This window comes from Stegodyphus dumicola, chromosome 7, assembly GCF_044657685.1.
Source record: "Stegodyphus dumicola isolate Sdum_Otavi_A_Nest chromosome 7, ASM4465768v1".
NCBI lineage: Eukaryota > Metazoa > Arthropoda > Arachnida > Araneae > Eresidae > Stegodyphus > Stegodyphus dumicola.
The window spans coordinates 153,797,931-153,816,557 of record NC_140774.1 but is presented as its reverse complement, the minus strand read 5'-3'; the positions used below and the strand labels follow the sequence as shown (position 1 = coordinate 153,816,557).

At 29.4% G+C, this 18,627-nt stretch overlaps 1 protein-coding gene across 2 annotated transcripts in view; it reads left to right on the top strand.

Moving 5' to 3' along the window:
• LOC118189372 (vesicular glutamate transporter 1-like) overlaps nt 1–18,114 on the top strand; it is a 607,793-nt gene extending 589,679 nt beyond the window's left edge. For both annotated transcript variants that reach the window (XM_085820946.1, XM_085820945.1), the window contains 2 exons: nt 52–179; nt 2,041–18,114. In XM_085820946.1, coding sequence (XP_085677072.1) covers nt 52–179; nt 2,041–2,382 — 470 coding nt within the window. In that variant the 3' untranslated portion in view covers nt 2,383–18,114. The remainder of the gene's footprint in view (nt 1–51; nt 180–2,040) is intronic.
• The last annotated feature ends 513 nt before the right edge of the window (nt 18,115–18,627 follow it).

The window sequence follows — 18,627 nt, the reverse complement described above, 5'->3', positions numbered from 1 at the left end:
ATGAATTGCACATTGATTAATCTATTAATGAAAACTCTTTCCTCTGTTTAGGTTTTAACGTCAATCATCTTGACATTGCGCCCCGTTACGCAAGTATTCTGATGGGGATGTCAAATGGATTTGGAACATTGGCTGGTATGATCTGTCCAATAGTAGAAGAAAACATAACAACCGAAGGAGTAAGTGCATACTGATCCTAAATGCAGAAATTGATAAAGGGATTTTCAGAATTATTGGAAATATTAGATAAAATAAGCAGTACAGGAAAAGAATAATTTAGCTCTTTCTTTAGCAGTTGCTCAGCAAAATTTGTGTTTTGTGAGAAATTAAAATATTTTCAATTGTGAATACACAGTAAAATAACTGACTCTATTAGAAAAAAAATCGTTATCAATAATATTAATCATTTTAGCAAAAATATTATTTGCAGTAAAAATTTTCTTTTAGATCTTTTCCAAGATGCATTTTTCTATGGCTACAATATGAGAATAATATCGTAACGAATTTTTTTTCCGATCGCTGTTAACTCGCGTTTTAAAAATAGTACCTAAACAATCTAATGAAAATTTCAGTTCAGTTAGCAGCAAAAATTTTAAATAGTTTTTTTAACTAAATTCTGGCTTGAATACAAATTCCAAATGATAAAAATCAATTAAAAATGAATTATTTAAGTTTAAACGTTTCTTTATCAGCTTGTAAAGAATAAAATTCTGCCTCAGTTCTTTTTTCATATTCCCCAGTCTGTGCGCAAGTATGGTAGTCCTTGGTCACAAGCGGGATGGATATTTCTTATTGCTTAAAATGATTTTATAAATTGCAATTAAAAATCGTACGAATACCATATAAAGGATATAGCGTTTCTTAGTTTATTTCAAACAAAAGGCTGTTAGAAGTCACGAAAAGCAAAGATGCAAGTCATAAAAGAAATAATTTTTCTCCAAAACAGAATGTGTATCAAAAAGTGTTAAATCTATTGCCTTTATTCTAAAACAGTAACATGTTCTCAGAAAGTAGGCAAAAAGCTTGATCCTAATAATAATTGCAAACTTGGAACATTTTTTGAACGCAGAAAAATTTCCTTCTTCTAATTCAAATCCATCTGAAATTTTATTAAATATATTTAGCCCTAGTCCTACGAATTATTTGAATTCAAATTTCTCTATTTTTCCCTTAAATTTGAAAATAATCTTATCCGTAAATTCATACCATGTGTACGTACCAGCAATATTTCTAACATGATAAGTGAAATTTAAAAGATTCAGTCGCTGATTTTGTCAATATCAGCATTAACTGAGCCCGTATTCACCTTTTTTCTGTCATTAGGATGAATTTATAATTAATTAATATAATCACTGTTAATTTGTTGATTATACTCGGAAATATATCGTAGTGGGATATGCATCATTCAAGCAAAATTGAATTATTCTGGGATATAACTTGTTTGCAAACTTCTGAAAATAATTTCCATTTCTGTCTGTTCCATTCTAATTTTAAAAAATCCATTCCAGCATTTCAGACCTTAAATCTGAGGAATATTAATTTTTTATTACGTGCATTTCATTATTTCACATGCTATGCAATAATTAACAATATGCTAATATGCAAATTCTATAGCTAACTTTCGAATACAAGTAAATCAGAATTTTATTCATTAATATAATTTTTTAAAAATCTGGTATTCAGCAGCATCCCCTTTACGAAAATTCAAGATATGCCTCTGTAAAGAACATTTAAAAAAGGCACTGTTCTAAAAATAAGGAACTGAAAGTAAGAATATTCCTGTTATAATAAACGGCATTGTTTATCAAATGCTTTTATAAAATAAATAAATATTTAAATGGTACTGATCTAAATCTCAAAACATTCAGGTTTTCGAAGCCCACCCATTTACGTTAAGATTTTTGAACGTAAACTGAGTTTTTTTCCTTTGAGATACAGTACACCTCTAATTTAAAACTTCAAAAATAGCCAATATAAACAACAACTAAAACTTCTTGTTAATTCTGCCATGCATAAAGGTTTTTCTTTACGTACTTTCAGACACCTGATGAGTGGCAACGTGTCTTTCTAATCGCCAGTATGATTCACTTCGCTGGGGTAATATTTTATGGCGTGTTTGCTTCAGGAGAGAAACAGAAGTGGGCCGAGCCCCCCGACGAACAAAATCCTGAAGAAGGTCCTTCCTGGAATCCGTTGGAACATGCCTTCACCACAACCACCATAGACAAGCAGCCAAATGGCGATGTCACGACCTCCTTCAGCGAAATCAAGCAGCCGACATACGGTTCAACAACGACAGCCATAGACACGCGTGAGGAGCTAGCTCAGCCTCCACCACGGGACACCTACCTACATGGAGGTGTAGGTGCCAGAGACCTTTAAAAATTACCGTAATAGATAAATTACAGTCCAAATCGTTGAAACGAATTTTCTTTGTGTTTCTTTAATTTTCAGGAATACAAGAGTTGGACTGTCCAAGATTGTTGTTTTTTATTATTTATTTTTTACAGATGTTGTTTCTGAGTATTCTTAACCGGAGATGGATGTTTATTTTTTAAGATAATTTCTCTTGAAGCCACGTACGTATAATTGAAGAAAGTAGTAGCACGCACGCGCAAAGGCTTGATTTCTTAGTTTCTTTCTGAATTTCAGTGCATCGTTGCTATAAGTCGTACAGGATCGAATATTAAAATACATCTATTTTATCCAGTCTTGTTATGATAGAAAGAAAAAGCTTGAAACAAAGTGTTAGCGTCTCTATCTTCCTGTATGCCGTTACTGAATCTTTCAGATGGTAACTGTTTCCTTGAGTTAAAATGTATAGAGTTCTTTTCTGTTTGAAAATTCTCAAGGCACAACCTCATCAGTAGAACAAAGTTGTGTCTTAAGTATCTTGTGATATCAATTATATGAACGAACTTCAGATACATTTTTAAATACTTACGAAACTTTCAGTTGATAAAAAATGTGTTTTGAGCATTTTCTAATATCAAATATGTGAATAAAGTTGAAGTACATTTCTAAATATGAATGATACTGAAATGTATGTATATATAATAATGCATATCTAATATAATACATATATATATATGCGTTAAAAATTAGATAAAAGGCTTTACTACCTATGTCCTTTCCCCCCCCCCGATAGCGAAAAAAATAAAACAATACATCCGAAACTCAGTGACTTATTGCCGAAATGCGAGAAGTCTTTGGCATTTCTTTCAAATCATTTAAATCAAATAATTTATAGATTTCACATAGTATTATTTTCGTAAGTTCGTATCGTCCAATAAGTAACAGGTTTATTTCTTTAAAATTCTTTTGAATTTATAGAAAAAAAAATATTTATGTAACAGAAAATAATGTAATAAATGAACGCTGGAAACAAAAATATCTTAAAATATTAAAAAATTATTAAATTAAAGTTTTGATTGAAAAAAAACGAAACGTGTAATTAAACGAATTGCCATGCATATTACTGTTAGAACTGAACTTAAAGAGAATTATAATTAAATTTGAAATCAAAGAAAATCGAAAAAATGCGTTTTAAACGTGTGAGATCTAGTTTTGTAGGAGAGATAAAGAGACTTGAAGTTGAATGAAATTAGTATTGAAGCAAAAAATTTATAGTATTTATAAAAATTTATTGACATAGAATATTCATAGAAATCATTAAAATATGAATTTTAAAAGCAGTACCACTGTCTGGCAACAAATTAATGAACAACATATCATATAAAGTAAAGACATCAAGTAAGAATTAATTTAGAAAAGTTTGCCCCACATCCACTTCTGCGGGAAACGAAACAGAACACATGCCATCATTACTGAAAGAAAATGAAAGCAGAGAAAAAATATCGAAACAAATCAACAATTAAGTTTTTTGCAGACAGAAGGAAAATTATTGTTATATTCTTCATCTTATCAGAAAGTCATATGTATATATCACATTTCCAAAAACTATAGCGAAGTAAATATTATATTTTTCATATGCCCCACAGGAAATAATTATATGATACAGGATACAGCATTAGGACTATAAATACATGAGTTGGATAAAAAGTAATTGCAACATAACATATCACTAGTTATTGAAAGAATATTACTATAAATACAAACACTTAGCGTCCTTCCACATTATAGCCGATCAGGCTTACCATCTCCTACCACGTTACTGAAAGACGTCGTATACCATAAGAACGTCTACTTCTGTTGATGCTCCGACCATTAGTTTTGACCGCCCTAGAACACAAATAACTTCCTCAATGTCATTGTAACGAATCCCTCACGATGGTTCTTTCATTCGAGCGAAGAGGTCATAGTCACACGAATTCATATCGAGTAAGTATGGAGGGAATGACACCTCCCTGTCAAAGGCGATCCATGACAGCACTGTCATTATTAAACCTCTGGATGGTGCGATTCGTTACCACAAGTATTGTTCACCTTTTTCCTAAGTAACGGACACAAATAAATATATTAGATGATGAATCTCATCCACCGATAACAATTCGCGGTGTCATAACGCGAGCATTGCCACGGAAATTTTTCAATTGGGGAGGGGGGGCAAGTGGAATCCCCACCATACTTATCTGGTATAAAACCGCGTAGCTATAAGCTTTTCTCCAAAACGAAAAAAGCCGCTCTGAGGGATCCATCACAGTATAGAGGAGGTTATCCGTGCTTTAAGGTGGTCGATATGAAGTGTCAAAGAAGTAAACATGTATAACGCCTTCAAATAATTTGGTAGAAGCTGATAGATATGACAGGCGATTATACTGAAAGATCATACTTATTTTAATATAAAGTCCTATAATAAAGTTACCTATAATAAAGTCTTTTCAGACTCTATCTTCCTGTATACCATTATTGAATCTTGTGATATCAATTATATGAAAAGCTTTCCCACTTCTTTATGGTCAACCCTTATAATCCAGATAACGTTTCCTATAAACACGCCCATATTATTAATGCATATATTATTAATTAACAATCTTCTTATATGGTAGACTATACTGTACGCATATAGAAATTAATACTGGATAGCATATCAAGTAATCATGAATATTTTCTTTCCTTTATTAAGCAAGAACTTCCGAAGAACTTGATATACTTATTTCCTTTTGATGAAAGTCTATTCGGAATATTTTATATAAGAATTTTAATCTATTTTTCCCTCAATTTTCTAAGATATTTTCTAGTAAATGTAGCAAAATTTAATATGCATAACCTAAGTATATCCATAAAAATTAGGTTTCTATGGGATGAAAAGCTTATTGAATGCTTATTGAATGCTTTACCAAAATTAAGAATGCTTGCATTCTTAATTTTGGTAAAGCATTTAATAAGCATTTTGCAAAACATTCCGTATTTTATGTACAGATAGGTAAAAAAGCATAGATTCCTCAATGAACTGAACTTAAATGAATTTATGTATACTGAAATAAGTAAATTTAATAAATTTATATATACTGAAAAAATAACTTCAATAAATATTAAGAAATAAAAATGCAAGCTACTTCATATATTCATATATTCATTATCTAGAAAACATAAATTTTTAAGTGACTATAATAATTATCATACATTAAAATAATATGAATGTCTATAATAATTATATATAAACAGTGAAAACTTATTCTAAATACCACACATGAAATTAATAATTATTTTTCTCAAAGTACAGTATGACTAAAATAATAAATTCCGTAGTTGAAGCAAACATATTCATTTCAAATGAATTCAAAAGAAAATCCTAGATGTAACAGCTAAATCTCTAAATTATACCTCTTTCTAGATGAAGCAGTAATATTCTGCAGTGCTGGATAAAGCGTGGCTTTACACTTTCTAGATAAATATTTATTTCAGGCTCTAAAGACTGGAATTGATGTTTTTGAATAAATAAAAATTCCATGGAAAATTTTAAACACTTGAACAAATGAATAGTATTTAAAATCTGAAATCTTTTAATCGGTTAATTAAAATATAGTGCATATTAGTAATTAGTATTAAAAATAAAATGTAATTTTATGATTTATGATGTAAAATATATCTTAATATTTATTCTATAGTATAAAACTTATTAGCTTAGAATGTAAACTATTATAAAAATATCCCGACTGTGTATTTTTGCTAATCACGGCTGCTTATTATTAATCTTAGCTCACCCTTGTGATTTACTTTAACATTGAATAAATTTAAATTTTAAAGTTTAGTATTTTTATTTAATATTACTGCACACTTAAATAAATTAGCATTATTAAATTAAACATATAATTAAATTTTTATTACAAATAATCAGACGTCATTAAAATTGTTAAAGAATATTCCTTAAGTACTAGGAGCACGTATTCATTCAAAAAGACGACATAATTTTTTAAAAAGAAAACCATAAAAAAATCTTGATTTTTAAATGTTATGTAACTATTTCCTGTCTTAAGAATTTAATCACTATTTATTATCATAAGCATAAGTATCTCTTATACAGTCTATTAAAACTGGCATATCTATAAAAATAGTAATTCTGCTTTTAGCCACTGAAATTTTCTGCTATATATTTTTCTGTACTATATAGCGTAATATGTAAGTCTAGGTTTAATCCAGGAGCTCTAGGAATATCGAAAGACATTTTTTATAATGCGTGACAGGTCTTTCAACGGACTTCTTATAAATGTATATATGCCTCATCTGTTAAAGCTCTGCGATGTGAAGTCGATTTCATCATTTCTTTCAGAGAATTCACATATCTTTTACTATTCATATATTCATTATTTTCTTATTGTTTCAGTAAAAGTAAACTATTTTGTTATAACAAACAATGCAGAATTTTTAACCCCTGCTTTCATTCTGACATGCGTGTTCTAATAAGCTAACTATGTATAATATAGTATATAATAATCTAACTACTACGTATATATTGTATACTATAGGAAAAAAATATTCCCTCTAAAAACGACAAAACATAGGGACATAAACTAAAGGAAATTTAGGATAAATAGTAACCTGCCCCAGATGGGAGTCTACACCACAATGCTTTGGGGGAGAGAGAAGTGATTTTATTATATTTCAGAAGCATGTTTTTTAATGACTTGGAAAGAAAAGAAGAAAAATAGCTAAAATAATAAAAAATAAACGAATTTATTTTCGTTTATTATTATCGGAAATTTAGGATAAATAGCACCTGCCCCAGATGGGAGGTCTACACCATAGTGCTTTTAGAGAGAGGAAGGTAATTTTATTATATTTTAGAGGTATGTTTTTTAATAAGTTAGGAAGAAAAAAAGAAAAAGGGATAAAATAATAAAAAAAATAAACGAAATAAAATAACTAGCTTATATTCCGAAAATCAAAAAATGAAAAATGAATTACAGCAGATATATTGGAAGATACAAGGAACGCCGGCTGTTATTGGCATACAAATGTTCTGTATATGTCTTGGCCATCTTTTAAATTGTAAAGTGCGTACGTTGAGTCCATCTTCATAAAAAATGTTCGACTCCACTACGTATACGTGGCAAATAACCAACCGATTCCATTTAAACTATCAAATTCTGGTTTCTTTTGATTTCTATCAACATTCATGCATTGTTTATAAATGTTAACTTAAAGTGGATATTTTCATGTAGGATAATTCTCAAAAGAGTAACTAGATAGTAAATTCGAAGTACTTTTTAAAGGAAATTATAGTAAATCAATCAGATCTATCAATTGCAATTCGCAGACTTCATAACGCACGTTGTAATGACTCAAACATTAATTACTGTATGTATATGTGAAGAGATCTATACAAGTAGGAATATATATCAGAGTTTATATATTTATATGCTAGTAAATATTTTATTTTATATATGTTTGAGCTGGAATTCAGATAACAAGAAATCAAGCCATAGTTTCTACAGCGGCGCACAACTTCACGGTTTCGTCAGGCAGAGGTGAAACATGTAAAAAATATATGAACTTTCAAAAATGTATGATGCATTTTTGAAATAGAAGTATAAAATGTAGAAACACGAGATTAAAAATGCTGGATTTTGTATTGAAATATTTCCTTTTAAAACCAGTAATTTTAAAGTTTAAATAAACACTAAAATTGAAACAATTTCTGAATAATACATTTTATGACTTAAGTTATCGGTTGATGAAATCTGCAGAATCTCAGATGTTTATTTAGATATTCCAAAATTTAAAAATTTTATTTTTGAGAAGCACAGACTGTCAGATGAATTCTATAGATCTTTAAACACATAATAGGCATATTTATATACGCTTATTCCTGCAATTCAGAATTCAGAATTAATATATTTACGTAGTGGCAAACTTGCTAACAGGAAAGTATAAAATCTTTTTTTCTTCAAAATCAAAACTCAAAGTTAATATAAAAATGACACAATATTAAGTAATAAATAATAGATTAAAATTATTTGCTCCTTTTTCAAGAACAACCGTGAGAGCTTCCAACAAAGCTACATTTTTGTATTATACCTAGCTGGAAAACAAAATTAATTCAAAGAAATTACGTCTAGATGATAATCCTTGATGAGAATCAAAATTAATTCAAGATAATTAAAATAATTAAAAATAATAATATTAAATAAATAGAAATAAATCAATACAAAATAAAAAGTTTTAAAAGACTAAAAAGTGTTTAGGAATGATAATTTTGAATGAAAAAAGAATGATCTCAAACACGTGAGTTTAGATAAAAATTTTGGTGAAACTTCCGGGTCTGTTTTTATAAGATAAAATGAATAAATCAAGGCCTGAATTAGAGGAAGAAACGGAAGATTACTATTTTTACAGTAATTAATTGTATCGAACTAATATTCTTGAAATTAAAATACAACCGTTTGAAAACTGTGAACTAAAAGAATGTCAGCTACTATTTTTCGCGTATTAAACCTAAGTAATAGAAATTCTTTCTGTAATACTTTTTCTGTAATAATTCTTAGACAGCTGGAAGAAAGGTATTTTAAAAAACATTTAAAGGTGAGCAGAAAAATTAGAAATGCTCATATATCTGTGTATTTCATTAGAAAAAGTGCCAATGTCCATTTTGCAAGTTTTGAGAAAAATCTGTTTTGGTTTCGTCAACTGTTTGAAAGATGCATATAGAATACGAAGAAATATTTCTTTAAAGCTTAATTCCTTTCTTATGTTAAAAATCTTCGTATGTAATTACTTTTTATCATAAAGATATCTGAATAATACAGTAATACCCATTACACCAACATCATATTTCTGTCTTCAAAATGATCCTAAATTTAAATGTAGTAGAGGAAGAGCCTTGGATCTTTTACTTACAATAAAATTTAAAATTTTTTATGTGAATGGGCAGAAATCTCAAATTCAAACAGTATGGAGATCCACGCTTTTATCATCAAGTTCCACTATTAATCCTAATGAGTAACGTATCAGATTTGATCTTCCTACTCAATAGATGCCAATGATCTTTGAATTTTAGTGTGGTACCAAATCATAGACGAAATGGAAAGTGTATTATAGTTAACAGGATTGGAAAGAAAAATAGTAAAAGGTTTTTTTATAGATCTTACAAGTTCTCGATATTCTTGTCCTTCGTACAGCGAACATTTACCGTGTAAAGCAGTTTATTCCAAGTATTTTGTAAAGTTGTCTGATCCTCCTGAGTTGGTATTGTAATGTGTTTTCCAGTTCCTGGAGAACTCAATGAGGCTTCACGCATTTTCAGAAAGATGTCGATTGTCCATCTCACTGAAAATGTTTTCAAGAGATGCGTATATTGACCACACCGCTACTAATGATAGATCATATCCTGCTACCATACGCTTTTCAGTTCCTAGGTAACCTAGATGGGGCTCGATTAAATTTCAGAGACAAATCGACTCCAAATTTCAATGAAAAATTGTCAATAGATTGATCATGCTCCTGGTAACGGCAGACCATATTCTGCCGCTTTGATCATTAATCTGCCGCTTCGATCATTGATCTGCCGCCTTGATGATTAATACTATGAGAATTTTCTCTCTGTGACGACTTGAAAAATCAAATTTTTGAGCCGCATTTGTTCCGAGATTCGGCAGAATTAAATCACTGGCTTACTGTGGCTATCACTTAGGCTCAGGCTAAACCGAGTTAATGCGCTGGCAGCTTTCGGTTAAATATAAACTGAATTAATTACTTTACTTTGGCAACAGTGTCAGAATTTTTTATTATCTTGCAAAGGACTCACATGTCAAGAAACTTGAATGCTTGGATGAAAATGAGTGTTTCGATTTATGTTATTGTCAGCTGCCTATTACCTAACCTCTTTCCTCATATTATAGTGATGGACTAAAATCCAAGTTACTATCGTGATTCGCCTTGGAAAGAAAAAAGGCTTAATTAATCTACTCTGATAGAGATTGAGAATAATATAAAATAAAGGCTTAAGTTTTTAATAATTTGAAACATATGCAACGACGAAGTCTTTTTTTCCTCCTTTCGTAAATATATAATGCAAAAATCTACTATTTACTTATTTTATAAGAGCTTTATTTTTGTAGACTCTTCAGACCTCATTATTTTTAAATAAAATTTATTTTAGAATAGCTTTCGAAAATATTAAACATTACTATATTATCTTTTATATATTATCTTTATTATTCCTATAAATAATAAGCAACACCAATTTCTGTAATTATCCGTGATACTCGCAATGAGCTCGAATCAAAACCCACTGAGGGTGCAAAATCAAATATATTACATAAGTGAAAAATAAAAGGCAAATTTATTGGAAGTACGAAAGTTACATGAGTATCTTCTTTTCAAGATGTGGTGGATTTCTCTTGAAAATACATTACTTATTTTTAATTTTGAATGTATTCTTTATAATGATTCATATTCAGTATTGAGAGAGCAGGAATCCATCTCTGGTTGAATTTGGTGTGTGTCGGTGTTGTTGCATTGTAGCATCTGACTACTTAAAACTATCTGTTTCTTGATAAAGATGTATTTTGCAGTGGCAACTGAAGGAGGCAACAAACTTAATTAATTGTGTTGCAGAATTTATTCAAAGCATCAATAATAAGTTGCTTTTGAGTGTACAGTTCCTTCTCAAACGTTAATAGTTTGCTCTTTGAAAACTTCTGTATATCAGTTAAAAAGTGAAAATAATTTAACTGCTGCAGTATTCTAAAAGAAATATGAATGGTTAAATAATGCATGTGTAAATGACTTCGGCTATTTTGATTTTAGCTGAAAAAACTGTAAATTTTGAGTTAAATTTGCTTTTACGCACCGTTTCTGTTGATCTGTTCAATAATACAAATTAAGTCGTAACTTTTCTGAATAAATGTAAGCTTCATATATCGTCTAACACAGGAAATCAAAGATATATTATATTTGAAACTGATTTTTTTTATATATGAATAATTCTGAATTCTTTATAATCATCTGTATTAATAAGATGATAAATAATGCTATTAAGTTATAGTGTTATAAATGTGTATAGATTAGGCCAAGAAGTAACACTTCTCTGACAATAATATGACCAGACAATACCATCTTTCTGCTGCGAGGTGCACAGGAAGACTAAGAAAACAAAATAAAGCTAGAACGGTACTTTATTTGGCGGCATCAAGTTGTGTTGAATTGATGCTACTACAAGTCGTTAGATGTTGACTCGTCATCAGTTGTTGAGTTGATGTTTCTACCTCAGGCTATAGGCCATCAGGTAGAAAGCAAATGACTACGGCCTCTTCCAAAGAGCGCAGGAGCGCTACGTTTTCTTTGCCCACCACTTTTTTGCCTATGTGTTTGGTTTTCGTTAAATATACGTTATGGAAAGTAAAATAACTGTTCCCTTTCTTACGAAGAGAATTGAGAAACTTAGAATTTTTTTTATGCTTAATAGCAAAATTCAAAAGTAAATTTTTGTAGAGTCATAACTATCCACATATTTTGACCAAACTTTGTTGCCACATAATAAGCCAACAATAATGCATTAAATTAATATAAAAATGTCTGCATATCTCACACTTATTTCGTTTAAAACATTTGTAATCTGTAAAAACCTCTACCACTGATTTTTCAAGAACACTTATAAGTGTCTCAAGTTTTCTTGTTGCCTCTTTCAGTTTCGAGCAGAAGCAGTGGCATTAACTATTTTCAATCTTCTTCTTCAAGAGTATGTGTTGAGAATGGTGCTTTAAATTATATATCGATACTTAAGTGGTAAGAATATGGCATCAAAAGCATTCAGTTACAGTTCTAAAGATATATCACCGCGCACTGTGCCATTGTTGTAAGAAATTATTTTTTAGCATTTTTCGCGCTTTTGCCCTCGGGACCTTTTCTACCCTCGCTGGCTTTATCATGCTGAAGTTTGAAATATTGAAATTTTTAAGCAACATGTGAAACCCGTATTTTATGGAAATAAAATGCGAATATGTGTGTCATAAAAATAGTTACTTTTCGAATATAATTTCTTTAGATACTCATTTTTAAAGTAGTATTCCATAGTAATGATGTATATAAAACCTGACTGAAACAGTTCTTTATAACAAGAAGGGAAATCATTATGTTTCCACATGCGTACATTTATTTTATGCATTGTTAGAAATTGAGTAGTAATTAAAACGCTAATATTTGTAATTTAAAAAGCTTCTTTTTAAGTATTTGCTTTAGAAATTCATAACTTATGTTTGGTTACCCAACATTATCATTCCTAGAAAAATTTTTCATATTATAAGTTCTTATTATGAAATCTATTTAAAAATATTATAAGACTGTTTTTATTAATAATATAATATTTGAATTTAATCAACTACTTATCGTCTAATTTCTGTAATCACTATCCATTTCATTATCATCATACTGAAAGAATATCAGACTGCAGTTCTATTTTACGCATTTTATTGATAGCATTTTTTGTGCGATTCTTCAGATTAAACTAAATCTATTTATTGTAATTATTTCAGTTTTCTTATGTGCAGCGCACACGTTTTATTACTTAAGCAACCATTGGCCTCCACCTCAGTTAAAAAAAAATTATAAATTTTAGTCAAAGTCTATTATTGTTCTTCGTGAATTTTGCGAAGAATGAAATCGTTAGTTTCGTTTTACGAAGCATCTGAGTGTGGCTGATTAAAATGCAGTTCATTAAACATAAATGAATATATTGTTATTTTGGTAATTTATTTACCATAATTTATTTGTGAGAAACTATCAACATAAAAGAATAACCGAAGATACAAGCATAAGAAAGTATTATTAAAAACCCATATGTATATATTCATTGTTTACTACTGAAGAACTTTTAATGTCGCAACTGTTACTTTCGCAACAACATTATTTTCGAATTACGTGTTAAAATTCTTATTTTGACTTTGTGTTTCGTATGTCTAAAATACATATACGGTAGCCCATTCTGTAAGTGTCTTTTATGTGCATTTCTTTAGCCTTTATCGTCTATTCTCCGTATTTCTTTACTTGATACATTTTTGGCAAAGAAATATTTCAAACTCAGCATGTGTGTTTATGGAATAGCAATTCGCATTCTATTGAAAGCTATCGTTGTGATATAACAAACATATCAATATATCAAAAATTTTTCCTGTTCAGAAAGAATCGATGTGACAGCTGCATCTGCTTTGTGATGTTATTCAGGTGTAGCTCTTTTTCAAGGGTTTCAAAGTAGAAGTCACAAAAAGAAAAAATTACCAATATACTAAGATAAACATGAATTTTAAATTTAAGAATACATATCGTCGGGTCTAATGCCCAAAATCATCAGTCTACAGAACTGTTGATTCAAGAAAAATGCATTTTAAGTATTAATACACGGCTGGTATTGAAAAAAATATAGTAATAATTTCTGTGTAATAATTCTTTTATATTTATCTCACAGAGTATCTGTCTCATTCTCTAAGCCTAGTTTTAATCATATAATAACAGTTTATAATTCACGTGTAACTGAAAACAGATTCGTGGATATGGCACGACGCCAACAGCATGATCATGGTCTTACGAGCTCTCGGAATGATGATGTTAAAGATGTTATTTCCATCGACTCGAAACTTGTTTTTAAGAACAATACAGTTGTGACGTCTATATCATAATTCTCTTATATTAATTATATCATAATATCAGAATATGAATATCATTCTTTGAGTATAATTGAAATCATTGAAAAGCAGTTTTGATATTATATATAAGTGGAAACTGCGAAAAAATTAAAATTTAAGGAAATTGGCATTGTGTCAATGGTATAAACATGGTCATATGAGCTGTAAAAATTCGAGTATCAAGAATAATTAAAGTGTTAAAATAGCTTTTAAAATATGATTAATTTTTTTAGTAAATTACTGTATTTTTCTTTACGTGTTGTTTAAAATAAGAAATTAGAGTAATAATCCTACGAAAGTGTATTCTAAAAGAATTCAATCAATTCTAAGTCCTAAAATTACCCTCCCCCAAAATGGTCAAAAATATTTTTAGTACACTTAATATTACACATAAATTTTAAAATAGTTAACTGCAGTTTTTGTATTGAGCTATGAGATTTAACTGAAATTAGGGTTTTCATTTAATGAGTATTCTCGATTGCTACCACTAAAGCTTTACATATTCAATTAATATCGCTCTATATGTTTAATAAATTAATACGGCTACTCAATAATAATGTAATAAATAAAATAAAAGTACTACTCTATTACTTTTGAAGATAACTGGTGCGCGCTTGAAAAAAATACATTTTAAGTTGAAATGAATTACTGCAAAATGTTAATTCCGTAATTGTACATAAATGTATGTATATAATATTTGTCTAAAATACGATACTGAACAGTGAATCCATATTTATTCACTCCGTAGTATCATACACTCAAACTAGATTAATTGTCTTATCTACAAAATTCTAGCATTTTAAAAAAATATAATCTTTTCTATAATATCCTCTTTCTGTAGTTTACGAAGTCGATAATATTATTTAGAAATAATGATAAAAATGTATCTTTTATGCAGAAATTATGTAACTAAAAGTTGGAAGCGAAATTATAAAATATGGATTTAAAATTAAAAGCAGAGTTTAAAAATTTAGGATTTAATTAATAATATTAAAAAATAAATGTAGAAATTTTGTAAAAAAAAAAAAAAAAATTTGTAAAAATAAAGATGATTTATCCTTATTGATAACCTGAAAAGTAAAATACTAAAAACGTCAGTTCAAAATGACAAAGAATAATGTTTTCGTATAGAATTTTAATTTCGTAATCATCACCAGTGCTTTTACTGAAGAAAACAAGATTGCAAAATGATGCAGAAAATTAATAAATAAAATTCTAAACTGATCTTTATCTATAACGTTTGATAAATGTGTATTTATATATTTATTAATGTACTTTGTGTTAAATTACAAGTGCATGGTAGTTTTACGGATAGATAGCTGCAATCCAAAATTTATCACAGAATTTTAACTGAATTTTAACTACGTTTTTAAATTCTACTTAATAAAAAGGAATGTTTTATTTTTTAAGTTTGTTATCAAATTCAATATTTGTATCATCTTCATTTACTTAAGCAAGAAGTTTTTATTACTTGTATTATTATAATTATTTATTTATTCAAGCATTTTCCATTTATTTCTCAATTGTTTTTCTTTAAAAGTGTTTTAAATTGTGAGTAAAAAAGCGCCTTTCTTATATTATGTAGTCAGCCGTAAAAGGTTGGAAGTAATTGCTTTTATAATAAATAAAATATCCCAATTCTTGCAACCGTTACATATTTGAAGATCATAAGGGGTTTAAGGTGTATGATCCCCCTTAAAAGTGTTTTAAATTGTGAGTAAAATAGCGCCTTTCTTAATTTAAAAAGCAGGGTTCAGTTACTCAGAATTAAACAAAAAAAAAGTTTTTAATCATTAGTTAGAAAAAACACATAAATTTTTGTAATAAATGTGTAGAAATGAAAAATGTAATAAATAAAATAAATTCAGAAATTAAGCATAGGAGAGATAAACGAACTTTATAAAACTAAAAATGTATAACTGTAAAATTTACTTTTCATAACTAAATGGAAAAATAAATTAATCAAATTTTTAATCCTATTGGACAGCACTGCAAATTTTGCTATTTTTTAAATTTTACTACAACTGTCATTTTTATTTATTCACTTATTTTAACATTATTTCTGTTTTCGGAAAAATTCCAGGGCTGGTGTTTTAAAAATAATATGTTCAACCCGTTTGATCTTTTAAAAGCAGGTTTCGTCTGTTATCAGTAAGGAAGGAAGCACAAGATCTACGCAGCATTAAATCGTAACCTAAGCTACCAACAGAAGATTGATATAGCAGGTTAAAAACTGAATTTTATAGCAGTGTCCATCCTATTCTGGTGTCAATGCTACAGAGTTACGCCCAAAAGTAGTAATTTAATCCAATTCTTGCTCTCTTAATCATACACCGCTGTTACTTCAATGGTTTGTCTGCTTTACTACAGTGTTAATTGTGTGCCGGTGTTCATCCTATGCCATATCGATTATATCCAAGATAGATTCTCTAAAATATCGACTCTGTGCAGATCGCAAACGTGTCTGAACGAGTATGAATCAATACTACATCAATGCTCTTTTTTTAACGTATCATCGTGTGTCCATCGACTTATGCATCGCCAGTTTTAAGAAAGGTTGATTTCGTAATCGAGGTATATCTATGTGCATTTTGTACACTCTTTCATTACTCTTCGTAACACTAACTTTTTTCATCATCAGTAATGCTGAATAAGAAGGGCAGGATCGTTTTAGCTCTTTCCAGCTGTTCGACATATTGCTCTGGTCGCCTTCTATTCCTTCGTCAGTGACTGAAGTCATTGCTTCTATTTCTTTGTCAGTCCTTGTCAGTGCTAATGATTTTTGCATTAAACTTTCGCTTGCTTATATTCCGCCTGCGAGAAACCGTTTGCATAATCATATGTTCATAACACATATAAAATGAGGAATAATGCCTCATTCGAGTGTTTCGACTCCACTGCTTGAGGATTGAAAAAGTCATAAACGCAACCTCCGTGTGGACTAGCTGCCCCGTTGACGGTATAAATTAAAGGAATAAGTCTTGGAATTTTTTTTGACGATGGAAATATTCTAAGCAGTAGTATTTTATGATATGTTGACAATACTATTATAATTTTTAGATATGAAACAAGGTAATCAACCCGTTCTTGCAATCTTCTACTTTGAAACTCTTCGCGTGACTTAACGAGCTTAAACTGAACTCGCCAATTTATTTTTGTGGATGTTTTATACTTTTAAATTTTAGCTTTTTCCTCTAGGCAACCTTTATACATTTTAATATTTTTTATGAAATACCGTATTAAACGTTTTAGGTAGGTTACGTCAAAGCACTAAATTTTATAAAACGAGCACTGTCATCTTCATTGAGGAAGATAGTTGTCTATCAGATTTACTGAGACTACTATTTTAGAGGATTAGTAAAAATGTTAGGAATCTAAAATTATGAAACATTAATTCTAAATTATGGTTGCACTGGAAAATTTCCAAGATCTACTGATTTTATTTTAAAAATATAAGATTTTCGAGATTCGAAGATTTTATTTTCAAGAAATTTCCTAATTTTCCAATTCAATAATTTTATATTTATAAAAATTACTAAATGAAATCTTGTCATCAAAATCGTTATTAGAATCAAAGTATTATTTAATATTTTTTTTAATTCTTTTGAAGCGTTATCAGCTTAATGTTTGCAAAATAGTTTGTACAGATAGCTTCTATGTGCATTTTTTGTGTAAATCTCCTCCTCTTGTTCTGCCATTGAAAACAAATATCCTTGATAGCATTTTAAAACATTTAATGAGCTTTAAACACTGTCCTCTGTATTTTTCCATAGCCAAACAAGTAACTGAATGCTTGGGATGCCAGTTTTGTTTGCTGTTTTTGAGGCAGCTAATATAGAAAACATGTCCAACATTTTTGCCATTATTCTGTAAATAAGAGCGTAAACAATGTTATAATATTCCTCACTTACATATGATATGCAAATACGATGTTTCTGTTGTTCTTTTATTTTAATTTGTTTATAAATTAAATTTGTTATTACAATGCAATTCTGAATGTACCAAATATATAAAAATCTGTTCTAGTTGTCAACTGTGTTTTTTTCTTTCATTCTTCCGCAAACACGTCATTCAGATACATTTGATTACCGAAATTAAGCATAGCTAGGCAAATGCGACAACTTAAAATAATAATAATAATAATAATAATAAGCCCATAGAAAGTATACCTTCACTAGTGTGCAACACTAAAGCAACTTTTATGATTTTGACCGCAGCTCTGCAAAAAAGCAACTTGGAGACATGAAATTTACCCTATAGTGGTGTGATATTGTACTACAATGGATGAAAAAAGTATAGTAGCAAGAATGATGTTGGTACAAAAAATGTCTGGTCAATAAAAAGAACAACGAACCTAAGAGCCTAAGTAAGGGATATGACCCCTACTAGCTGCAGTGGTTGCATTGCACTGTCTGTGGATACTCAAAACCAGATTATCTAATATTTCATGGAGTAAGAGTTCTCATTTTTCAGTAGCATCTGTTTCAGTTGTCTCGTATTCTCCGGAGGGTAAGATCATGCCCCAAGGCGTCTTCCTAAAATATCT